Genomic DNA, 26,583 nt, shown 5'->3' with positions numbered 1-26,583 from the left:
GCCTGTTTGGTTTTTATTTAGTGGAGGTTGGAGTCAGGTGGAAACCCACAGGGCTTAGAATTAAATCAAAGGGATGAAATAATTTGCAGTGCAATCCTAACCATGTCTACCCAGAGGTATATGCTATTCAGTTCAATGGGTCTTACCCCTAAGGGTTAAAATGGGGTTAGGATTGCAGTTTAAAGCACCAAAAATGAAGCTTGCAATTCCTGAAGTTACCCCACTGCTATCCAGAGTTAAGGTTGCCGTGATGCTGTGTGCTGGAATTTGATTGTGGAATTTTAAATTGTTCTCCAATCAGGGCTTAACTCTGCACCTAATGAAGTTTGTTACTAGGATATAACCCACAAAGAAAGGACACTTGGTTAAATATTTAATAGTAAAATATTATTTACTATTCTGGCCCTTCCACTCCCAAATTAGGAATGGCTGATTGCATTTTCATTGGCTGCTTTTCAGATTTCCCTCCCAGCTTTTGCCCTTAAACTAGCAATCCGTTATTTCTTATTTAAAAATATAATGGTAATATTTTCCATAGCTTAAATTGCATAGGCTGATCCTAACTGCTGTGTTTAATAACTATCATATGTGTCCTTTTGACTAATAAATAGCATTGTTTCCTCCTGTCAAAAGCTGGAGTGAAATGCATGTATTTCTGAGAATGGGTGGTGGGGAGAAGGGGAGAAAAATCAAATTCATCCTTTCCCAGACAATCAATCAAAATTGACAGGCCCTTTAACATACAATTTGTAGGGCACTGTAGTTTTAAAATGGGAACTGTCCGTAACATATAGCTCGAAGCCTTTGTGGCTTTAACATTTGACAAAAGCATATCCACTGCAGGAGGGGGGGGGCAGGGGGCGGGGAAAAAGTCAATGTGGAGTTCGAAAGGTTTTAAGGAAATAATTCTTTCTCACTCTGCAGTACTTCATCTTAAAAACCTATATTTCATAACAGCCTGTCATGGGTTTTGTGTAAATAACCAAGGAGATCATCTCAATTTATGCCATGCCTGCTCCTTGGTGTCCTAAGGCAGTCAAATTTGAAACTCCAGCTTTGGGTTTTCAGTGTGGAAGATGCAGAACAAAATGTGCTGGCAGCATTGATCCCAGTTACATGGTGTGGGTGTCTGGCACATTGGCATAGCTGTGTCATCATTTACCCTCACCCACCCCAAATGTATTTTGATCACCTCTGCTAAAAACAGCATCTCCTGAAAAAAATGTTTAGTTAAAACACTGAAAAGGAATGAAAAACACATAGGAGTTACTGGGAATTGGATTAGAAGATGTTCATTATGACTCACAGTTACAATGATTTTGATGAAATTTAAGATAAAATTAGAATTTATATTAGCTGGTTTTCAGAATACAAATCTTTCTTTAAATGCACATTCCTGCAGGTCTAGAAACGCTTCTTCGTAATTCCTGCTTTGGGTTTTGGGAGCCATATTTCAATCATTTTTTCTCTCTCTACTAATTTTGGCATCACAGTTCTTTTTTTTTAAAAAAAAAAAGATTTCATTTTGAGCAAATTTGTAAATGGCCCTGATGTGTTCTACAATTTAGTCAATTACTGTTTCAGCCTGCAAACCTCCAGGGAAACGGAACATACATGGCCTGAAGGTAGGAATTTCAATAATCGTTTCATTAAACTTAGATGGATTTGCAATGCTGTGTTCCACTTATTGAAATGTCAAACAAAATGGTACTTTCTGAGCTTTGACAAGCAGATTTTTTAAAAACGTTGTGGAGGAAAGATTCCTTCCGTATGGTGTTGACTGTGCTATCAGAATAAGTTGTGTGGTTTATCAGTGACTGAAATTTGTTTCTTTTCTTGCTTTTGTTCTCTCTCTTGCTTTCTCTCTCTGAAATAAGGTGCTCCTCCTCCTTCTGGTGCCCCATTCAGACATCAGAGTTGTGCAGGAGCTGTGCTCTTGGGCTGTGCCAACGATCTGTAACAAAGAAAGAAGATCATATTAATTTTGACGTACTTAATCTATATCGGTTTAAGCATAGCCCAAACACTGTGCAATATTTATGTTTTAACTTGCATTTTATCGATACGCATCTGTTTAATGTTACATGAATCTCAAATTACGAACGATACACAGTTGTGCAGAGTATATCTCAGCCTTTCTGGTGACATATTAGACAAATGTAATTGATATATTACTGCAAAATGGTCACACAGGGGAGGGGAGGAATGAGCAAGATGTATTTAATAGGAATGAAATGAAAGCCTTATTGTGTGCCTGTTCTTGATTGTATTACTTAACCAAGCATTTCAAATGCAGAGTGAATAAAAGAGCATGATTCCTTGATAACACAATGTGGTAACCTACATAGAGGGTGGCTTTCTACCATGGGCAACTAGCTAATTAACCTTCCTAGAGAAAATAGGAAATTCATGGCAAATTAAAGGTTAATTAGAACCATGTCCTCGGAATAGAAACAACTGATAAAGATTCCTTTCCTGCCTGCAGGTAAATACGCGAGCAGGGTCTGCTAACAATAGTGGCGCAGCCGTCCCGGACTCCCTTCCAAGCAATAGGTAGGAATTGAAGGGAAGAGTGTGCATGCGTTTTATTAAAGCAGAACCCGAGAAGTGATTTCTGCATAGTAATTAACAGCAGCAAATAAGGAAATGCCAGATAACTTCAGGGGGATTTGGTTGACCAGTTTTTAGCAAGGTTTTGTGGCTTCTCGAAAGCAATGTTCAGTCTTTGAGGCTGTTGTGCCTTTCGACAACCTATTTCTTTGAGGTGCTCTCTGCACAGTTGCCCCAGTCCAGAACTTAGCATGCTCTGTAGTGGGCATACAGACATCCTGTGTTTATGGTTGTTTCACATTGGGCAGTTGCGGGGGCAGGTGGGGGTTTTATTCTCCTATGTGATTAATACTAGTTGTCGCTACATGGATTGCAGTGTAGGAAATCAGGCAGCCAGTTTGATACATTGCACAGTGATTGTGGGCAAGGACCTCGGAGACCAGATTTCAAGACCCTTCCTAGCCATTGACTTACTGGGTTCTGAGCAGCTCATCTCTTTTCAGCCTCTGCAAATTGGGAATGTTAATGACCCAACGAGTGAAGTCTTGTGAATCAAGCAACTTAAAGACTAGGCCTGGGAAATATATTGCCCAGGACCAGTATGAGGAGCGGATATGTCGCTGGTGAAACCGCCACCACTTCTGAGTCCCTCTGCTAGCGACTTCCTCCAGCAAACATTGCTAGCTGAAGGACTCAGGAGCAGTGGCAGTTTCACCAGCAATATATCACTGAGTGTAATCGCCATCCCACTCTGCCCTCATACTGCACAGAGGGAGAAGCGCTGATACAACTTGTTCCTCCCTCTGCTCAGCCGAGCAGTTAAAGAATCCCCCAGCCCAGCGCTGGCTCCTACGCAAGTGAAGGAAGCACCCCATCCCCAGCAGAACCTCACAAAGGATCCCCGATGTTCTCCCTGCTTGTCTGCAAGCAGGGAGAGCACAGGGGATGGCTCAGCTGGGGATTGATAGCCTTCCTGAGCCGTACAAACAACCTGCCTTGTCCCAGCCCGCTAGGTGTGGGGTGAAACCGCCTTAGCTGCCATGGTGAGAGCTGTGGCAATTTCACCCGGTGCCTGACAGGCTGAGGCCAATGCGGTTTATTTTTTCAACATCGCGGTATATTGCCAGACTGCGATGTTTGGCTGATGGTATATCACAACACTGAAAAGCTGATATCGCCCAGCCCTATTAAAGACACTGCACTTTAAGTTTCCTATATTATAGTGTACTGTTCCTGACCCATTTTGGAATATTATGTGATACAGAACAATACTGTTCTGCTGTTATCTTCTCTTGTCACTCAAGTGGCTATCCTTGCTCGAGGGGGGAAATTCAGAGGTGTTCTAAATCAGCTGAAGACAACAGCTATAGCAAGATCCATGGCCAGTTGATTTTAGCAATAGGCAGAAGAAAGGGTGGATCTTGGTAAAGGAGAAACAGAAAGGCTGCAGGATATGGGCACAGCTTGGATGTGGTGGGCCAAAGGAAAGGGAAGAGACAAAGATGGATCCAGTTTTGCAAGCCTATGGAAAGGATAGGGCTACCTCAGAGAAATGGAGGAGAGGATTGTAAAGGTTATACGTTTTGTCTTCTGCTTCAGAACGTTTCTGCCTCATTGAGAGTTCTGCAAGATTATGATGGGCCAGAAGTTCAAGGGGTGATGGACAGAACAATTGGTTTTGTTTTGTGTAAAGGTGGTTAAAGAATTGACAATGAGTGAAGCCTTCCGGTGCCAGGGAGAAATACTAAAGAAGAATTAAAGCAAGCAGCTGAGGCCTGAGACCTGTAGGAATCCTCTAAGTCAAGGTTAGCCAATGTGCTGCCCTCCAGATGTTGGACTACAGTTCCCATTAGCCCAAACCAACATGACCAGTGGTTAGGGATAATGGGAATTGTAGTCCAAGGATTCCATGTTGGTTATTCCTGCTCCGTTGCAGAAATGAAAGAAGAGGAGTCACTGAAGAATATATAAGGAAAGGCTTGCGAGAGAGAATGATTCTTCTGTTACCTGTTTCTATAGGAAATGCAAGGAAAGAACTTTGTCCGTTACCTCAGCTAAATGCCACAGTACCCTAACGCAGGGGAGGTCATTCTGTGTTGTATGTGAAACCTGCATTGGTCTAGAGTCAGAATCAAAACTATTGCTTACCGAGAGGAGAAGAATTATCAGCAAAGTATTAGGAAATTATTATTATTACAAAATTATTAAAGCTTATTAAGTCATATTAAAGCAAGTCCCTTCCCCCCTTCTGTGGTCAGTTGTTTTCTTCACATGCTTTAAGCTGGTTCTGAAAGTGCCCTGCAAGCAGTGCCTTCTGTAGAAGCTGACATCTAATGGGGCAGTTAATTGACTTTCATTTTCCAAAACCTGCCTGCATTAGGAATGACTGTTTTGAAGTCATTGACAGCCTGCCTCCGTTTCATGTTCACAAAACAGTTGGTTGCAAGAGATGACAAGATCAGTATACTTTTCATTTGGCAAAGTTTCTTTAAAGTAGTCCAGCAGACAAGAGGCTTATTAAAGAACAAAGATACCATATACATGTTTTTAATTTCAGTTAACATGATCGATGATAAGACACTCATGCCTGTCAAGAATACAGCTGCATTCACACAATTGAATCCTGGCTTAATAAGAATATGCACCTGTATACAGTCTGTGTGCAGCCCTTTGCTCCTTCTTTGCTACTCACTTCATGAGGAGAGGAAAAACAAATCAAGAAGTCACAGCTGATCATACCTTTCTGTTGCATGTGAACTTGGAGCTTCCAAATGAAACAGTAGAACATGAGCCTCTTAATCTCAGGGTTGCAGGGGGGTTGGACTAGATGTCCCTCATGGTCCCTTCCAACCCTTCCAACAATTCTATGATCCTATGGAAACTCTCCAAGCAAAATGGCTTATTTCGTGATCTCAAGTCATGATTTGTAAGCCAACTAAACTATGGCTTACAACTGCAGCTTCCTGGTCTATTTTGCTCTCCATACAAATGGAGAAGCAAAGCAAGAATGAAAAAGCTGTGTGTAGCTGCAGCCTGCACATTCATATCCTGGCTTATTAAGTGTCTGGTGCATTTAGAGGTATATATGCACTAATTACATCTCATTGCATTTTTAACTTTTTGGGGGATCGTGATAAAGCAGGAGATGTTCTTGCTTAAGCCCAATTGAAATGAATGGGAGGCTGTGCAAAAGCACCTCTTTGTTCATACACAGCTGACATTCACTTCAATGAGGCTTGTGCACAAGAACTTCCTACTGGACTGTGACCCTAGGCCAGGACAGTCCAACTTATAATATCAAGTGGGCTGCAATAGTACTTCAACATGGAACCCACAGGCCACACACTGCCTTGTTGGGTGGGGGAAACAAGGCCTAAATTTGACCCCCTCCCATCCCTTGCACTGCTTTCTCAAAGCCGGCTAAGTGAGGCAAAGGGCTTTGGGAAAGAGACGCAAGGCTCTGGCAGAGTCCTAGAACCCTTTCACCTCCTTCCCAAAGCTAAGAAACCTCTAACTAGGCTTTGGGGAGGAGGCTGAAGGACACTTTGACCCTGTTACAGCCCTCACAGTTCCTTCTCAAAGCCCAGTTTCTGGCTTACTTGGCTTTGTTAGGGCAGCACAAAGGGTTGGGAGGCATCAAATGTTGCTGAGGGCCATCAAATAAGGCTTTGAGAGGGCCCCTTGGGCCAAGCATTGGACTACCCTGCCCTGCACCATCCTGTTCTACAGTCTTATGTGGATGTCAGTTATAAAGAATAACCAGTTAAAATTGCATTCAAAGCATCAATTGTTAGAACTGGTTGACATGTTTATTCTATCAACAACTATGAGTGGCGTTCCCATTTTATAGATCTAGAACTAATCCAGAGATTTGAAATGAGTGGCTCCCAAATCCAACTTTCTGTCCTTTGCACCACCCTGGCTTTACCACTGCCCTTTCCCCGCACTTGTTTTCTCTCTGCAACCCTACCATTTCAACATGAAAGTTCAGTTTTTTTGGAAATCTGAATGTTGAGAGGAGAAATGAAATGAAAAAAGTAAAACTGTGATAATTAATTCTAGGCTAATTGCTTGGGTGCTGAGTTCACACAGCTGTGATTATAGGCAGATGTAACGCTAAGTAGTGTTATACTTTTTTAGTTGGGTATGAGTTGCAGTTCCATTCAATAAAGTGCACTGATACAATCACTAAAAATACCTTTTTTGTCCTTCTTGATTGTGCAGTTTGAAGAAGTCTTCTGCAGAACTGAAGAAAATATTAGCTAATGGCCAGGTAGGTATATTGGATGGGCTTGTTCATGAATGTCTTGTGTTTTAGGATAGCCTCAGAGATGCTTACTGCTCACTTATCAGTAATGTGGTCTTTTAATAAAGTAGAGGAGAAGCTGTGAAAGGGCTCGTATTGTGGAGGCGCCTCTGTCCTGATTGATTTGGATTGGCACACCAATTTGCTTCGCCTTTCTCAAAATGCACTAATCAGATTTAGCTCCAAATAGATTGAAGCGCCTTTCGCATCCGTCGTTCTGCTGCTACCTCAATTTAGGGGAAGAAAACTTAATCAATTTTGAATAGCAAATAGGATTCCTGGCTTGTTAGATCTTTGCATATAGGTTTAAGGCACACACACACTGCCAGTTGATGAAGAGTGGAGGTAGTAGTAGAAGTACGTAGTGCCATGTTATTTGGAGCTCTGTGTTAGTTATCAGTTTGCTCTGTAAAGGGGGCAGAAATCTGTAGAAGGCTTCCTTGCCTTCCTCTGGCACCTGCAATTGAATGCAGTAGCCTCACAATTGATGGGCAAATGGACACTTCAGGGCAAGTCCTTCCTGGCCAGTTTTGATTCAAATAGGCGGGAAGGCCCAAAGTAGCATAATGACTTTAAATATACACCACTAAATGGAAGTACCTGCAAGGCAGCAGGATCTTTCAATAGCAACATAAATAAGTTTTAATGTTTGTCATGGTGAAAGCCCTTTGATAGCCTTGGAGGCAGGCACCTGTCCACAGCGATCAAGCTTGCCTATTAGACACTATTGACTGAGACATCTGTGTCACTGCAAATAAAAGACTCTTATTGATTTTCTTAACTGCTGTTCACTTCCCTTCCATGTTTCGAAGGCTGAAATCTTAATTATCTCAGATGCGTATTCAGTGCCTTCACACAGTGACCTCTCCAAGCCTCATTGGCATTTCATGAATCAAGTAGTTGTAGTTGAGCGTGTCAAGAAGATAAAAGCTGGTCTTCACGCTTGTCCTTCAGCGGCTCACCTGTAACATTGTGCTCTTAATAGATGAGAATGGTCCCGCTAGTGTCACCTGCACTGCAGCCTTGCTTATTTGTGATCAGAATTGTTTAAATAAAACTTAGGAATATGGATTTCAGTTCTTCTTTTTTTAAGTCCTGGCTGTGACTCTTGCCTGAAATATAGCAAAGGGGCTTTATAAAAATAAAATACATGCCTACTGTTTTTACCCACCCCCAGCATTTGATTTAATCTTTCACAAATGCTTTTCTGTAATAAATGTTTAAGGTTCCTGGGATAGAGGAGGAGAAAAAGGTGTCGTTAAGGAAGCAGTGGTTTAAATATTCTGCCTGAGAAGAGAAGTATTTTTAATATTCTTGATGGAATGTGGAGGATTTTAAATACTTGATGGCGAAAGGAAATGACCCTTGTAGATGACTTTGGGAAGCCCAGGCATGCAAAGAGTTCTCAGGAATTTAGGGATATAAAGACCTGCATAGTTTTCAAACTGTGGGCATTATCCATACCCCTTTAGTGTTATATAATGTTTTAAAAATAAGTGAATGAAGGGCTGTTGTAGTAGATGAATAATTGTATCTTTAATTTACTTAGATGCTTATGGTGACCATCAGTTCTTTTGAAATGTTGTGCACCGGAAGTTCCCCCCATCATTTCAGCAGAGCAGTCAGATCTAAAAGGGTGGAGGTGTAGACATCCTCTCCCCCAACCCTGCTGCCAATTGAAGCAAATGAGAAAGCAACCTTGCACAAGGAAACATGGACAGGGCTCTGCACTGAGGGGTGGTTGGTGGTGGGAGTCATGGATATCCATTCCAAGTCTAGCCTGTTTAAGTTCTCTTGATGTTAGTGAAATCAGAACATTCTTAACTGGGGGGAGGGGAGAGAATTAATGTCAAGTTCCCTAACATTGTGTGGTCTTGTTGCTTTTACTGATTGTATTTGATTCAGAGACACGACATGGGAAGTTTCTTTGGTTATAACTTCTAAGGTTGTTGTTTTTTTGTTTTGTTTTTTAACAATTTGGTGGTTTAAGCTATACTTTAGTATAGCTGTAGTACAGTGGATAATTCTTTGTTTCTTTTTCCTTTTTTTGCACCTTCTGCTTGAAAGCATTAATAAAGACATTTTTCCCTGATAGCCTCCACTTAGGTTTAATAAGGAATTCATATTAATCATTAAAAGAAAGGGGACACGATTCTTCAAGATAATCAAATATTGACAGGTTAGAAATAGCTTTCTGCCTAGGTTCATTGATATAGGTTATGTGATATAAATATTTATTTCTTTTCTGTCACTCAGAGAAAATGCCGCCAATTGATTCAGCATTGATGTAGTGTCAACAGTTCATAAGAAACATTTGACTGGCTTGTGTTTTCCGATTAGTCTCTGCTCTATAAAGTGGGATTTACTAAATCTCTTCAATTGTCTGCTCATAGAGTGTGACTGCTTTCTGAAGCCATTAGAGCTTCGATTGGTACAGAGGAGGCATAGCTTATAGGGCCGGACTTCTGCTAGAGCTTTATGTATCAAATAAGGATTAATTGAGCATTTTTGCTTCTAATGATTTATAAGAGATGCATGCTGCTTCTCTCCAGGACAGCAGATATAAACAAAGAATGTTTTGTTTGCTGATCCGTAATTGGATACTCTTTTACTTGCCATTAGTTCTATTAACATTGGCAGCCAATCAAGGTTGTTTCAGAAAAGTTAGTATTTCAGAACTTGCTATGAAGTTGTAGCTATGATTTTATTGAGGCTTCCCACTTCGTAATTATCATTGATAAATTACTAGGTATCTATAGGAATGTCTCTCTGAGTTGATCAATTGGATTTTACCTCAGTAAAGTAGGGCATCCTTTGGCATCCTGATAGTGTCTAGATGTTTTGGCCTACAACTCCCATCAGCCCCAGCCAGTACCACTATGATCACTCCAACCCCAGCATCATTTGGCCATGCTGGCTGGGACTGATACGAGTTGCTGTCGAAAACATCTGGAGTTCATCAGGTTTGCAATTACATACCATGGTGATGTATTTGAGCCTCCACACTGGTAATGAAAAGGCCAAACCAAGATGGCCTGTGTTAGGCCTCTTGTTCTCATCAAGGAGTATGTCAGACTAATTTGGAATTGGGGACTCCTTGGGAGAAAAAGCCTTTGATTAAACACGAGAAACATTCTTTGGACAGCCAGAGGAAGTCTGGTTGCTCTGTCAGTCAACCCTCAGGCTTGTGGGTGCTGCTGTTGAATGCTAGGTCAGTTTTAGGTAAGGTCTCCCTCATCCATGACCTGTTGCAGGATGAGGAGGCCAACCTGGTTTGTATTACTGAGATCTGGGTGGGTGAGCAGGGTGGCGTTGGTATCTTCCTGCTGTGCCCACCCGACTACTCAGTGCGGCATCATAGCAGGCTTGAGGATCGGGCAGAGGGTGCCACTATAGTCTATAGTAATTTGATCTTTGTCTGCAGGCTCCCTGTCGATTTGAATGGATTTTCATTTTGTATTTTTATGTTATGAACTGCCCTGTGATCTTCAGATGAGGGGTGGCATGCAAATTTAATGAATGAATGAATGAAGTTTGTGATGGGCGCTCAGGAAACATTAGGGACTCTGTTGGTTTACTATATTAAATAATAATAATACCTCCCAGCCTGAGCTGACAGATGTGGTCTTGGATGTGGCAGGAGGACCTCCAGGTTGTTGGTCCTGCAGAGGTCAACATTCACGATGAGGCTTCTAAGTCTGGGGCTGCTCATAACCTAATAGCTTTGCATGACAGCAGTGGGGCTGTCCCAACATGTCATCAGCTTGACACATGTCACCAGCCACACTCTGGCAGTAAGAGGGTCATCTGAGAAGAGGATTATAGCATTAGCTGCTTGTGTGGTCAGATCACCTCCTGTTGAGTTTTAGACTTTCAGTTGCTTTCCTCCTCTGCAGGGGTAGGGAACCTATTAGAATGGTCCGCCCTTGGAGACTGATGGATCCAGTTGGTTTTCCGATGACTCTGGGGGATTTTTTGGCTGGCAGCCCTATCAAAACCTGGCTCACCTGTGGAATGCAGCCAGCTCAAGCCACAGAACTCGGTCATCATTAAGGGTCACAGTAAACAGGTGTGTAGCTCAGAGTTGCTTTAATGGACTTCCCAATGGGTTGTGGCCCACTTTGGCGAGGGGTAGGGGAATGCAGTTTGGATTTATTTTACTCTGGCTTCAAAATGCATCTGGCCATCTTTGGGCACAGTTTACACTTTGAAGAATATGCACACTCTAGGTTGGTGGTTCTCAAAGGGTCTGACACACCATTCTGGTATAGCAGGAGAGGATGGCAAGAGGCGGGAAGATTCAAGGACAATAAGTATTATATTTTGGGAATGATTCATGTTCTTATGTAGCTGCATTATTTTACACTTTTTGGATGTCTCATGATCCTATTATATAGTAGTTGTGTTCTATGTTAAAAATCAAGCACTGCTAGGAGTTGTTTTTGTTTCTCAATGTATTTCTTATTAAGTAAAAAATTGGTTTGGCGCTAGCAGATTTTTATTCTGAAAGTGTGGCCCAGAGAAGGAAGTTTGAGAACGACTGCTCAAGGTAGCAGTCATGGGAAACAATAAACTCTTTTTAAAAATAGGCGACTTGGCCAAACACAGGTTAAATGAAATGGAGTGAAGAAACACTCCTGCAAAACTCCCAGTACAGTTGTGCTTGTGAAACCTTTACTGGTCCTTCCTGAATCAAAGCTTGTATAATTAAGCAACAAAACTGCTACTCCCCAAAGGACATTTGCAGCGATGCAAATCTGAAGTGTTTCTTTTCTGATGTCTCTGTACAAAGGTAGATTAAAGTAACTGACCTACATCAGAATTCATCGGGGGAACTTTTACAGTGTAAGTCCATTGAAATGATTGGCAATTGCTGTTCAGGAGAAGTCTGTGTAGATAGTACCCCTCATTTGTATTTACTTGGATCATAGTGTGCCCATTTCTCCGGGGCAAGAAATCCTTCAGAGACACTTAAGTTCATGAGCCTAGGTGGTATTTTCTCTTAGGTTTTTCTTAGTCATACCTTTTATGAGGAAACACAGCATTTCAGGAAAGGTAGAATTTCTCAAAATGTTCTTCCCTTCTTGGTCTGCTGTTATTGAAAGGGGAAAAAACCATTCAGGAAAAAATCCCATAGCATAAACCTTAATTTTGATTCATGGGTGGCCATTGGGTATTAATTAATTTCAATATATTAAGTTTGCTGCAGCAAACTAAACAAGCAATTTATATGAAGTCTACTTTTGTGCCGTTGTGCTTCTGATGATCACAGATTGCCCAAGTTTAGACCTGCACATTAGTACTGCAGCAGAGAACATTTTAAGCTTGGCTTTTGCTGCCTTCAAGAAGATTAGTTTTGAACATTTTATCTTAGCATGCAGTTTGCTTCTAAAATCCACTTTCTGCAGCTGAAAGCATGCTGAAATATTTTGCCCAACAAAACCTGTGTGTCAGGATTATATCTCTCAAGATAAGGGTCTTCTTGTTATATTACATATAGTACATATATGTGAAACTACCTTTATTTTCACTGGTGCTCGTGCATCTCTAGTAATTTGCAGAACTGTCTTCTGGACACAATACCAGGTGCTGGATTGGTACATGTGGATGCAGTGGGGTTGATCTCTTAAGATCTGCTTAGTGAAAACATCTGCTTAGTGAAAAATGTTATCAGGGTAGGAGGGAAGAGTTTGCTGTTGGGTAGGAATGCCTGGATCTGAAGCTGACTCTCAGTCTCTTAACTGGTTCGTGTTCTACAAATTTTGGAGACTACTTATTTTGTGATCTCAGGTTGACCAAGATGCCATCCTTGGAACAAGTTCAAACATCTTTTTTTGATGGCTCTTCACCAGTTCTAGAACTAAATTGTAGGTGGACTGCAGTGACAGGTTCCTGGCCACATTTAATGTCAGTGTTGGCTGTGGGCCTCTCAAGCCCCCTCCCAACCTAGGCCTTGGTTTGCAGTCAAGACCTCTTTTCTCCTCTCCATATCTGTGATCTGCTCCTCTTGAGCTATGTTATCATTCCATTTTGACACCTTTTATCAAACTTTAATGAAATGACCCAGGCAAACAAATTGTCATTAAACTTTCCATCACTTTGTCCCTTGGTATTGTCTTTTATAAATTGGACAGCAAATGTTGTATTGATCTCCTCGTTCTTGCAGCTGAACTTGAAATGACCCAGACGGCTGGTTGTTTATGGCCTAGAGTTGCTTTTCCTTGACACTTCCATCCACGGCATGACATCTCTTTTGTTTTTCTTTCTTTCTCGTGGAGATGAATGAACAAGACATACGGTATCGAGACATCCTCGGTCATGGCAATGGAGGAACCGTCTACAAGTGAGTGTTTGCCCCCTCCTTTTTCTTCTTTTTGCTCTCAAATTTTGGGAAAGAGAAGGCAGTGGTTTCCTCCCCTTCTCTAGGAATGTGTCATGAGGTGTCTGGCCTTTATTCTTCCTCTGTGAAGCGCTGATTGTATTTAATGTTTCTAGGAGTTGCCATAACTACCTTAGATCTTGAAAAATGGCCCCTGTTTTTATGTATCTTGTTTGGTATTGTCTGAATCCCAGGCGGATGTGGAAAGTAGCTACTGTACTCTGAAAATGCTATTTCTGGAGTGTTGTCACTCTTGCTTCTACTGAGTAAATAAACTGAGGTGGAAGATCAGAACACCCCATATACAAGCGGCCTGGCATACCCATAACACTAAGCCATGGTTTGTTTAGCCTAATTATAGTTTGTTTGAACATGTGAACCAAGCCCAGCTGATTAATGATGGTTTGATTTCTGCCAAAAGAAACCACAACGTGAAGCTATGGTTTACTGTTGGATTACAAACCATGGTTTGTTTTAACAATGGTTTGGGGTTATGTTTGAAACCAACAGCCTTCCTTGGACATGGCTTATTTGACCACCCCATCTTAGATGCTTGCCAAGCTGCAAAAGCAATATTGTAAGAGCAAGTGGAAAACAAATCAAGCTTTGAAGAAACTGGCCATGACTTGCTTGCTCGTTTGTGAAACAAGTCATATTTCGAACAAACCATGGATTAGTATTGTGAACACAGCCAGTTTATTATTTTTAGTGTTTCATATATTGTTAGACAGTAGGGTTGCAACAAGCAAAATGAAAAAGTTATTTGTACAATGCAGAATCAAGCTAACGAAACTTCTTGCTATCACAAGCATAAATGGCTTTAGAACTGGATTAGATAAATACATGGAGGATAGTTCATTTCTGTGATTTCCTTAACCACTGTGTGGTGATTACGGTTGCCTTTTGAGAAACTGGCCACCTTTTTCAACATGTGCATATGGTACCCATAGTTGCCAGAAAGGTTTGCTAATGGTGGAGTTGCCACCTCTTGAATTTGATGATCAGTGAATCATCTAATCAACGTAAGATGCAGCTGCCTCTCCTGTTATTATCTGGATGCATAAGAACATTTGGTAAACCTGGTGTAGCTACACAGTTTGGGGGTAGTTTAATCCTTTTGATGAGCTGTCCAGTTCTAATTCAGTAACAGCTTCAGGGCACCTCTCAGATAAGAGGCTAAGGATTTGGATTTGGATTTTCCACTGTCCCAAAATTCAACCCTTTTGCCTAAAACTATTTGGTCTGATTGAAAATCTAGCCCTTCTAGATAGGTTTGCCCCCTTGAGCTTTGCTTACATTGGCACATCTTAATACAAGCCCCTGGGTGTGGGTGATAGGCGAGAGAGGCCGATCAATCATCCTCTGCTCAAATATGGGTAGTCCCATCTGTACTGGCATTCTCTTGAAGACACACCTGTTTTCACAGGCAATCCCTTGACCTGAGTGTCCTGTTCTAATGGCTCTATTGTTTAATTGGGATTTTCTGTGTATTTTAATCATTGTTGTTGATGTTTTAATGTTTATGTCACTTCTTTTATACTATTGAAAATTGCTTATAACCCTATATTGGCATTAAGTGGTATATAAACTTATAAATATTAATAATAATAACAGCGGGTAGAAGCTGACAGATGTGCGTGGACAAAGCCTCTTTCAGAACTGGGAGGTTATTCTGTGGTTACTCATACAACCTGAAAGTGAGAGATGCATTCACCTCATCACCCCAGTTGCACCTGTTCAGCACCAACTAGCTTTGAAAGTTAATGCATGTTTTATGTTTACAGCTCCCTTGATACTCTCTCCCACTTTTATGTGTGTTTGTCGCCCCTCTTTAAAAAAAAATCCCCTAAAAGAAACCTTGTGTAGTGAACTCCCTTAGCCAGCTGCCTGCAGAAGCTGCCTACGGAAACCCTTATTAATTTTAAGGATTACAATAGCAAGGGGGTGCTTTATTTGACAGGAAAGTCTTTATCTCCTACATAGTGCAAAAGTTTAAGTCCCATAATGCAAGCATTCACACTTAATAGTCTGCAGTAGTGTATGAAAAATACCCCACAAGGAATTAAAATAAAACTTCATAAGGAAAGCCTTGAGGGAATGATAAAGATTTCTTCCAGGAAGAACTGTTTTCCATATACAAAACACATGTTTTTGTTTGCTTAGAAGACATTACTGTATAAGTTTTTTTTGTTTTTGTTTTTAAAGAGAATTTTAAAACCACAGCATGCTTTTAAATAGATTTCTGTTTACTATGCTGTCATGGAAAAATATTACATTGTTAACCTGGTTTAATTCCAGCAGCCTATCTGCAACCTCTCTTTCTGTGAATTTAAGTTGGAGCTGACATGTTATGTGGCATATGTTATACTGCCACCCAAGTCAGCATTGCTATGTTAAGATCTCTCCCCTTAATACAGCCTTTGCCAAGTTGGTGCCCGCCAGGTGTTTTGGTCTCTTCTTTGGTGATCACTCATAGCCGAGTAAGATTGTCTTCCATAAACAGTTTTAACAATGAATCCGTAAGTGACTGTGGAGGCCAATTCTGGACCCACACGTCATTCCACAATGGGGACATTGGTTCCTGGGTGGGAGTTGATCACGGTGTGGATTTGCCAAGCGTGCCTTCCTCTTAGCATGTTTCTCCCTTGCGTTCTGAGTTCGAGTGTCTTCAAAGTCCATGACACCTTTGGTAAAGGCTGTTCAACTGGAGTTCTCGCAGGCCAGTGTTTCCCATTTGTCAGTGTTTAGACTACTTTTTTTTAGATTTGCCTTGAGATAGTCTTTAAACCTCTTTTATTGACCACCAGCATTTCGCTTTCCATTTTTAAGTTCGGAATAGAGTAGTTGCTTTGGAAGACAATAATCAGGCATCCGCACAATATGTCCAGTCCAACAAAGTTGATGTTGAAGAATCATTGCTTCAACACTGGTGATCTTTACTTCATCCAATACACTGATATTATTTTGCCCGTCTTCCCAAGTGATGTGTAAGATTTTTCAGAAACACCGTTGATGGAATCTTTTGAGAAGTTGGAGATGGCGTTTGTAAGTGGTCCGTGTTTCACAAGCATGCAGTAAGGTTTGTAGTACAATAGCTTTGTAAACAAGCATCTTGTTTACATCTTGTTTGGGTCTACAGCTCCTATCAGTCAGCAGAGCCGTATGATGCTTGGGCTTATGTGCTGTGGCAGCTGGGGCTCATGGGAGTTGTAGTCCAGAACATAATGGAGGGCACAAGGCTAGCAAACTCTTACAGCACTTAAAAGCTGCAACCTCTGTCCCATACCTTTGACTGATGTGGTTAGTGATGTTATGGGGAAGGCAGGAGAATGCTGTTTTCAGAGGCACTTCCTGTCCTATGTAACATGTGGATCAGCCTTTATATGAACAGCTTTCTTGGCCTATTTAATACATTATGTTCATTGGTGATCATTATCTATAAAAGTTCATGGCACAACAAACCATTTGAGACCATGTAAGGTTTATCAGAACGGTCGTTAGCTGTGGAAGTTTATTTTGAAATATTTCCTGGGATTGAATGGAAGACTCAATAGGGGGTCAATTATATCCTGTGTTTGATTGTATTGCCTTTATTTTATTGGATTTCTTAGCTGCTTTTTAATCAGGTCCCTGGGCAGGTTACAGTAATTTTAAAATATAATATAACAAATAAGGTTGAGACAATTTTTGAATTGGAAGATTAGGGTGGGTGGGTTATACGTGTGTATCACACACACTGGGGGGGGGTGTCAAAGGCCAGGTTAAAGAAGTACATCTTCAACATATGGCAATAGTTATGCAATGAAGATGCTGGAACAGCTCTGTGGGGAGGGAATTCCACAGCTTAGGGGCTGCCATAGAGAATGCCCTCTTCCAAGCCACCATTACCTGAACTATATAGGCATTGCAGCTATCAAGAGGGCCCTCTCTGCCAAACATAACACCCAGGATCTGTAGAGAAGGAGGTACTCTCTCAGATATTTAGAGTCTAAATCATTTAGAGTTTTAAACACTAATGTTAGACCTTGAATTGTGTTACAGCAGAAGCCAAACTGAAATTACCCCATTTGAAAGCTTACAGGTGGTTGAATTCTCTCTGGCTATAGGTAGTAGCCACACAAATTGCCTTGGAGGCAATTGATGATCATTTCGTCAAATAAAATGAATTACAAATGCTTCTGCTGCTACATTTTATATTTTCTGGCTTCCAGCTTTCCACACTCTCTGCATGTTTCTGAAATGTGTGCACCTCATATTGATTTGTAACTGAAGAACAAAAGCATGTGTGTGTGTGTGTCTTCCTAAAACCCTTCACTGAGTCATAGCCATTATGGCAATGAAATATTACTCGCATTTCACAAACAAGAAGGAACGTTTCAGGTCGCTGAGCAGAAGCGTTCAGTTTCTGTTTCCAGGTGAACTAACTATTATTGAAATAGTTTATGGAGATTGAGATATTGATCACTTTCATGCTAACCGTGGCTTAAGGGAAGAGTGAGAGAAGGGAGGGGGGGTTGTGTTCTTTAGAAGACACCATTTCACTGGAGTGTGTGTATATGTGCCTATGTGTTTGGGGTTTTTACTGCCTCTGTGGGTTTATTGCTTGAAGAGAAGGGTATCTTTGCTTTATTTTTATGACAATATAATTATACTTTAGAAATGCACTTGATTACTCTGTGCAGCAAAATTGTTCCAGTGCATTGCCTAGGCCAATACTGCTATACAAACAACTTTTCAGTCAATTGAGTTGGGTTTAAAAAAAAAATCAATACTTTTATAGCAATATTTCTAGAGAGAACTTGCTGAATCCAATTTTTTGTCTTTCTGTTTGTTTGTTTAAAGAAAAGGTGGTTTATAGCTCTTAGCTTTCTGTTATGTTTATTTCCACCCATTTTAATAACTTAGGAATGGTGAGCACTTTGAGCTTGGCACCTGGAATTTAAGCACCCCTGGATTTTGATGCTGTTCTGGTAGCTCAGTACAAAACTACTCAGGCTATGAAGTGTGTTTCAGTATATTGCCAGTTTGTCTGAATGTTCCTTGAGTGTTCCATTCAAGCAGTGAAGCAGCTACCACTCAACACCTCCTAGCTTGCCCTGCACCTCAGAGCACCGCTTGACACTAGGCCAATGTCCTCCATCCATGCCCCAGCCATTTTATTTAATAGAATTTACCAGAGATTGTTTTTTGTTTGCTTGCTTGTTTGTTTGCCACCCATCTGACTGGGTTACTCCAGCCACTCTGGGTAGCTTCCATTAAAGTAAAACACAGTATGTAATAAGTATCTCCTTCCATGCTCACAACAGCTAGTGACACCCCCAAACCTATTAAATCCTTATACATTGTGAACTGGATCTGATTTACATTCAGTTGTTTCCAGTATTCAGTCTAGCGTAGTTATATGCTGTGGACTTATTAACTCTATCTAATTTAAACTAGATATTTTTGTGTGTGTTATCCCACAAATATTTGCCAAAAAGCAAGTATGATAGAGTATATAGGCTGTTGTGTATATATTGGAAAATATTTGTATACTGTAGCATCTAGGGTATTTACTTAAATTGCTTTTCTGAAAAATAATTCACTAGAAAGGCCAAGTGGCACTGAAAGTGGGTTTGCCTCCTGCCACATTTTTTAACTCAGTTGCTGGTTTACAGAGCTCTGAGAAATCACTTTTTCTTTTTCTTTTTTGCAAAATTGCTTCCTCATTTCCAGTGAAATATGTTAACAATGTGATTTATAATACAGCACACACTTTCTAACATTTGTGGCTGAGCAGAAACAGCACTGAATTATTTAGACAAAAACACCTTATTAGTATCATATAAAACTGTGTCACTGGTAAATAACACATAATATTTCTCACTTGAATTGCGTCATCTAAACTTTTGCAAGATCTTCCACATGTTTATCCATGTCTGCTCATTCTGGCTTTAAGAGCTTGGTTTAGATTTATGAAGAGCCTAATAGATCAGACCAAAGTTCCATCTAGTCCAGCTTTCCTTTTCCAGAATCAGCCAACCAGATGTCTCTGGGAACCTCATAAGTAGGGCAGGAAGGGGCATGGGCATAGCCAAGTAAAACAATAGAAATACTTAAGTAACTGACTAATCATGTCAGTTCTGGACCCCCTGACAAAAATCCTGACTACGCCCATGGGAAGGGGTCAGTCCTCCCCAGCCATATGCTTCCCTTGTAGATATACTGCAAGGGTGGGGAACCTTTTTCAGCCTGAGGGCCACACTTCTTTCAAGGACCACATGCCAGTGGCTAGAGGCAAAAGTTGGTGGAATAATGGGTGTAAATTTTCTGTCCGGCAGAAGCACTCAATGAAGATGCATAGCAGGACTGGTGAGGGGGGTGGCCTGGAAGAGGTGGTGTAGCTAGGGAGAATACTGCGGACCAGATAGAGAGGCTTGAGGGGCCACATTTGGCCCCAGGGTCTGAGGTTCTCCACCCCTGGTATGCTACCTCTGAACATGAAGATTCCATTTAGCTAATCATGACCAGGAATAACCTCTTCACAAGCCTATGCTTGGTACAGGGAAGGAAAAGGCCTCATGGACTGTCCCTTGCTGAAGATGCTAAAATGCTTCCGAAGAGCAGAAAGAATGGCCCTTCTCTGTGTCCCACTTAGAGTGGGAAGCACATTTGAATGGGATGGAAGAGAAAGCAGAGGGACATCTTGGTGGCTGCACCAAGACTATGTAACACTTGCCCCCATGAATATCACTTGGCCAACTTCCTCGCTATTTTTCATCAGTCATTAAAGACTGGCAGACTTTCATTGTATGTGGCAGATAATGTGTTTATGTTTGGTTTTAACTGCTGCTCCTCTCTCCTTGGTTGACTGTCTTTTATGCTGTTAATTAAAGTGTCATTTTAAACATTGATTTTGTACCAGAAGTGTGAGATACAAATATTATTAGAGATTTTTATGTATATAACCAGCAGCAGCAGCAGAAGAAGAGTTTGGATTTGATATCCCGCTTTATCACTACCTGAAGGAGTCTCAAAGCGGCTAACATTCTCCTTTCCCTTCCTCCCCCACAACAAACACTCTGTGAGGTGAGTGGGGCTGAGAGACTTCAAAGAAGTGTGACTAGCCCAAGGTCACCCAGTAGCTGCATGTGGAGGAGCGGGGAATTGAACCCGGTTCACCAGATTACGAGACTACTGCTCTTAACCACTACACCACACTGGCTCTCTCATCAAGCACAAGATTGATGTTCCCCACAAGTTAGGTGAGTTGGAAAAACGGATTAGGCAGATTGGTCTTGGTCTATCAATAACTATCTAAATAGATAGCCATGCTATCTAAATAGAGATTCCATGTTCAAGGGCAGTACAGTGGTACCTCGGGTTACATACGCTTCAGGTTACAGACTCCGCTAACGCAGAAATAGTACCTCGGGTTAAGAAATTGGCTTCAGGATGAGAACAGAAATCACGTGGCGGCGGCGCAGCAGCGGGAGGCCCCATTAGCTAAAGTGGTGCTTCAGGTTAAGAACAGTTTCAGGTTAAGAACGGATCTCTGGAACGAATTAAGTACGTAACCAGAGGTACCACTGTATAGCTGTCAGATCATAGGGAAAGGCCATTGCCTTCATATTCGGCTTGTGAGCTGCCCAGAGGAGCCCAGATAGATCAGAGAAGGTTTAGCTTAGTTGCACCTTTCTGGTCTGATATGATTGTGCTGTTTTGTTTTTAAGTGGACTTTAAAAAATCTAGTGCACAAGAGGTCTGTTTTTTTTTGGGGGGGAGGGAATCTTTCACACACGGAAACATCAGCCTCTTGTTTTCCACAGGGTTTTGTATCCTCCTCCTCCTTGTCTGTTTTTACCCTCTTGCATTCAGCTAACGATTGCTTTAACTATATTTGGGCTACCACCCCACCATATTCCTGTGGACAATCGTTACAGGTTAACCAAGACTGACCGGTGATTGCAGTTCACTTGTTTCCATTGACCCCAGCCGTTGGCTGCCTGGCTCATAAAATCTGTTATGCACAAAAGTGCATAAAATGAAGATGAAGTGCCTCCTCCCAGCCTTGACAAAAACCGTTCCTTCTGCTGAACTGGCGCTGCAGTGAAAGTAAATAAATGAATGGACAGCAATCACAGCCTAGTTGATGAAACTGTTCAATTAAAGCACAGACATTTACATGGTGTAATTTCCCTAAATTGCCAATGAGCCCCTTTAGACACAACCAGTGTTCAAATTGATTTCAGCATTGATTTTGGCTGAAGCTGATAAATTTCTGCTTGTTAGTTAAAGTAATTTTGCAGAAGACTTTGTACTGCAGTATTGAAGTGTTCATTTAGCTGATGGTTAAAAGAGGAGTTATTTACCGAGGGCTGCACTGTTGTTCTGAGATGGAGCAATTCCCCAATCATCTTTTACTTTTACTTTTAATTTTTAAAGCTTCAGTATCCCAATCAATAGGTGACTGAAACTGATTAAAACTTATCCAACCAGCTGCCTATGGCAGTTTAATTAGAAACTGGTTGATTCTTAAATTAAACTTGTTTTTTTACACTGTGTACTCATCCTCCTGAATTTTCAGCAAAAAGTTAAGTTGTTCTTGATTAAAAATAAGTCAGGTATTTTTGGTAAGGAACAACAGAAGCCTGTTGTTTATTAGGAGATGGGATCTAACATGGTTAGCTCATTGAGGGTTATTGCAAGCTTGTTCAAGCTGTACAGAGAGCATGGATTGGCATGTTGGCTGTCTTTCTGTATAAAAGCAAACAGGAGTATAGTTAGTTTCTATTTCTTCTTCAGCAGGCCTTTTTTTTTAGGAGTCCACCTAGCTGTCAGTCACATACAACCCCTCTTCAGAAACTGCTTCACTGGTTGCCACTGCAGTTCAAGGTGTTCTCATTAAGCCCTAAATGATTTAGTCTCCAGATATATGAAAGCACTGCCTCATTCCCTACAGACCCTCTTGGGTATTTAGATAGGCAGTGGAGGCCCCTCTTGGTAGTTTTACCACCCTTGGAAGTTTGTAGCTGTGGAATTCCCTCCCCACAAAGGTCTGTCTGGCACCTTCATTGTATAGCTTTAGCTAAAGGCTCAACCTCTTTAACAGCTGAGTTGTATATTTTTAGGACCCACCCCCTTCTTCTGATGTAAATTATTTTAACTGATTTTAATATAGTATTTTATTGTTTTATGCTGTGCTGGGACCTTGCAGAAAAGGACTGGTAATAAATCCTTTTTAAAAGTGGCTAAACAAATTTATAAAGCACAGGGGAGCATTCAGGAATGTGATTCTTTTTTTCCTCCTCCAAAAATTGTGTAGCGGGTCTTGAGTCATTGGAAGAGTTTTAGAGGCACACAGTTTGTGGGCCAGGGCATGCCTTCAAGTTAATAATGAATCATTTTGTGGTCATTATTCAAGCATCTGCGGTGGGATTTCAGACAGAAGGAAGGGCTGGCATAGATTGTTGCTCTGAACGAGCTGAGTCCCAATAAGAGCTGCTCTTTACTAGCGCTGCTCACTTCTGAATATCCTCTTTTTAACAACCAGCAAGTCAGGCTAATGGGCTTGCCTATTACAGAAGGCAACAACTGTCAAAGTGCTAATTTCCTGGAAGCCATCTGAATCTTTTCCTTTTTAGACTGCTGTTTCAGTATGTGAAAATATCATCATTAAAACTCCCAAACTCTGGCCATTAGCACAGAGCAGAGTGCTAAATCTAGAGTGTGCAAACAAAAAGGCCTGGAACCAAATTTGTACGTGATTTTGCTACATGTTATCTACAGCCAGTGAGCATCATATCCTTGCACAGTGTGTAATGTTTAGAGAAACTGAGCTTCTCATGCATGAGGATGTGATCGGCTGGTTTTCCCCTGTTGCTTATTTTATTTCTGGAGGGGTGGTGCTTCATTTTGTTTTCTGATCCAGGAGTTTTTGAGCACTGACGACTATCGTTGAGTAATGTATTATGGAGCCAAATCAACAGCTGCCTTGCAGTAAGGTTGCATCCAAAATCAGAGGATGGAGATTATGATTAGAGACATCTTCCCCTCCAGCAGGCTTTCTGAACATTGTGTAGTTAGTTATTTCCTCTTCTTGGGCAGCTCATGTCAATGTGTCTACATTTGACTGCTGTTGTGCTCCTGTCCTGCTTGAGGGCTTCTCAAAGGCATCTGGTTGGTCACAGGATGCTGGACTAGATGGGCCTTTGGTCTCATCCAGTATGGCTTTCATTGCATTCTAGATACTCCACAAATCTGACTCTGTCAGTGCTTCCTGTCCCATAAGAAGGAATCAAGGGGAACAATGTAGCTTCAACCAGGAGGCAGAAACGGTAACAAAGACCCTTTTCTGTGGGTCATCTTTATGCTGGTCCTAACAGGCATCTGTCACTTACATTACAGTGTTGAGAACTTGCAAGATTCTGGAGAAAGCAGTTTCAGGTTCCTTGGTTTTTCCTGTCTTGGCTTCTTGGGCTCATTGTTCTGGTCCCAACACGCATGCGTGCGCGCACACACACACACACACACATGTGAGCTCATCACCCTTCCTTCAGGAGGGGGAAAATAAGCAACTAGGAAAATTTGAATGGTTTTGCTCTCAAGTGGTATGTGTGTGCACACACGCCTGCCTCTGATAACACAGTCTGTCTTTCTGTGCCCAAAATAGCTATCTTGCCAGGTCTGGGCACATTGCCTTCTCAGAGCTCCCTGCAGGGAAGCATTTGAATTTTCCAAGTGGTAGAAACTTAGAGTTACGCAAAATGGACTTGGCCCACACCAAGTCCCTTCAGGCTTCAAATGTCTGGGGATATGGTTAATAGTCAAGGTTAATAAAATATTTGACACAATTGTGCTGGTCATGCTTAAAAGCTGTTCTTTGTAAATGGATATAGAAGGCTCAAAGTAATGAGCACAAATAGGTAACATTCAGCAAGAGAGTTCTGTATTTTGTTTTTGTTTTCCTGGTGGGGAGGTGTCAAAAAGGCAACAACTGAGACTTCGTCTTTCCTGTAGTCTGTTTAAACAGGGTAGGAATATCGAATGTAGCAGCAGCTTAAAATAACTACTCCAGCCGTTAGAGGCTATTCAGAAGAATGAAAACTGCCAATCTTTACCATGAGTTAATTTTTCTGATTAGGTGAGCAGAAAGCGGGGTTAAAAGTCAGTGAGATGATGAATCAATTCCCTTCTAATTTAGAAATAATACTGTTCTGTTTGGGAGGAGGGCTTACTATACCATGCATTATTCTGCAAGATTTTCAGCACTCCGTTAATTGATCCAAATGCTTTAATTGGAAAATCAATCCATAGATTATAACACTGAATTATCTCAAGTGATGTTATATTTAGAGGATATAAATTTTGACCAGGTAATGAAACAAACAAATCATGTTTTACTTAAGCAAATCATTTTAAAGATATCCACCTGGAACCAGAACATTTTGCCTTTTTGATGCATCTTCTTCCGGAAAGCATAACTGCGGGGATTTGAAACTACACAAAGCAGCCCTGCCCCCATTCTTTTCACCACAAGGAGAAGATTGGAACATGTATTCTTTTGGATGTGTTGCTCTTCTTCCTATATTGAAACAAATGGAGGAAGAATTGTGTGTAGGAGCTCCATGTCCGGCCCTGAATTGGGTTTGGTATCTGGATCAAGGTAGCAAGCACATAATTTAAACGACCAATGTCAACTAGTTGTTCTGCTTAGTATTCACTTGTGGGGGAATGTTTTTCCAGCAAACTCATTGGGACAGGTAATTACTGCAGCAGCTACAGCCTAATTTGAAGTGTTAGCTGTTAATTAAAACACTGCCGAGGTGTCCGGTTTTCTTTTGGTGTAACCAAAGCTCCCATTCAGACTCCATTAATCACTTTAGAGTTAATGTGCTGCAGGAGGTCAAGACAATTGAGATGCCATGGCGGTCAGGAGTAAACAAGTTTCCTTTCTTCCAGGTAGCATGGCACTTGCAGAAGCCAAGGGGATGCTCTGCCCCTGTGGGCACGGTATCTGTTTTGTGATCTCTTTCTCAATGATAATTAAAAGTTAAATTGCTACTGTCAATGCTCTGTAAACCAAACCAGGTATTTGCTCTTTGCTGGAAATTTAACCCAAACTTCCACGGATGAATTGGCGTGCATCATAATTAAATCATCAAGTCTTTCCTTTTAATTCATTTGGAAACAAGAGACCATCCCCATCCCCACTCCTCTCATGGAATAAGAAGGTGGTGGGAAGGATCGGCTTTCTTGACAGGCTAATTAAGTTGCCAAACTGCCCAGCACAGTACATATTGAACTAACAGACGTTAAGCATCCCATCTCAGATGTTTGTTTTCTTATCGTTTCTGCTTATCTGAAAGTCAAAATGTTCTGCCATTGTTGGTTCATCAATAGTTACCTCATGGATTACCTTCTATTTGGTTTATTGACTGTGCCTTCTGCTGTCAGTCTCTCAATTATCATTTAAGTGGATAGTCTTCTTTTCTGCTTTTAAATGCTTTTTCTTCAAGTATATTTGGGATTTGCATAAATGCTGCTAAAAATTTACTTGTGTTTGCAAATAAATCACATTGCTTGTGCATAATTTTAATACATAAATTGTATTTTAATAAATTAAAATGAAATAATAGAAATGTAAATGTTTGAGTGATTATTCTGTAAAAAATTATAATATATATATGAACAGAGGCACTGAGGCTGCAGTCCTTATGGCTAGCAAATCACATTGCATTTTATGGTGTGCTTTTTAGGTGAGTCCTGCAATGTCCTACCAAGACAAGAATAGTCCAGGTATTGATACCTGCCATGTGCTTGATATCACCCCCTTCTCTGTTTTTGCACTCCCAGGCAGGCAGCAAAATGGGAAGCCTATTTAGCTTTTAGTAAACCACATTATGCAGTTGATAGGTTGCATTCAGTTGGTGAATCAGGAGTTGTGAAAGATTGATGTGAGTTTGCAAATTGGAAAGATGTCTGAAGCTGTTTACTTCATAAGAGCTAGAACTGGTGATGTGTATCACCCAAATTAACAAGTTGCTCAAAAATGGCATTGACTGCAAGTATTCATTAGTGTAACAAATCCAAAGAATGGATCTGATCCCCCCACTGCAGTTTGAACTGACTTTTTCTCTTTTTTCTGTATGCAGAGCAAACCATGTCCCCAGTGGGAAAATACTAGCTGTAAAGGTATGTTCTTCCATAAACTGCTTTACAAAAAAGTCCTCTCCTACCCTGCCCCAACCATCAGATTCTTATTTCTGCATTATTTGCCTTGGTGCATGAAAGCAAAACATATACATGTTCAGGCCATAGTGCAAAAGCATCACACATACACATATACATACACACACACTATTATATT

At 41.1% G+C, this 26,583-nt stretch overlaps 1 protein-coding gene across 10 annotated transcripts in view; it reads left to right on the top strand.

Moving 5' to 3' along the window:
• MAP2K5 (mitogen-activated protein kinase kinase 5) overlaps positions 1-26,583 on the top strand; it is a 125,689-nt gene that overhangs the window by 14,285 nt on the left and 84,821 nt on the right. For 7 of the 10 annotated variants that reach the window (XR_013979624.1, XR_013979625.1, XR_013979626.1 and 4 more), the window contains exons 5-9: positions 1,585-1,625; positions 2,486-2,553; positions 6,766-6,823; positions 13,135-13,199; positions 26,369-26,408. Coding sequence is in view for 7 of the 10 variants with exons in the window: in XM_080982181.1 (XP_080838307.1) it covers positions 1,585-1,625; positions 2,486-2,553; positions 6,766-6,823; positions 13,135-13,199; positions 26,369-26,408 (272 nt within the window). In the remaining 3 variants the exon portion in view is untranslated. The remainder of the gene's footprint in view (positions 1-1,584; positions 1,626-2,485; positions 2,554-6,765; positions 6,824-13,134; positions 13,200-26,368; positions 26,409-26,583) is intronic. The other 3 variants (XM_080982178.1, XM_080982182.1, XM_080982180.1) reach the window with 1 other exon arrangement.

The sequence above is a fragment of the Podarcis pityusensis genome, assembly GCF_964106645.2.
Source record: "Podarcis pityusensis genome assembly, chromosome: 14".
NCBI classification, from domain to species: Eukaryota; Metazoa; Chordata; class Lepidosauria; order Squamata; family Lacertidae; genus Podarcis; species Podarcis pityusensis.
Note: the sequence above shows the minus strand (reverse complement) of the source record. Positions and strands in the feature narration are given on the sequence as shown.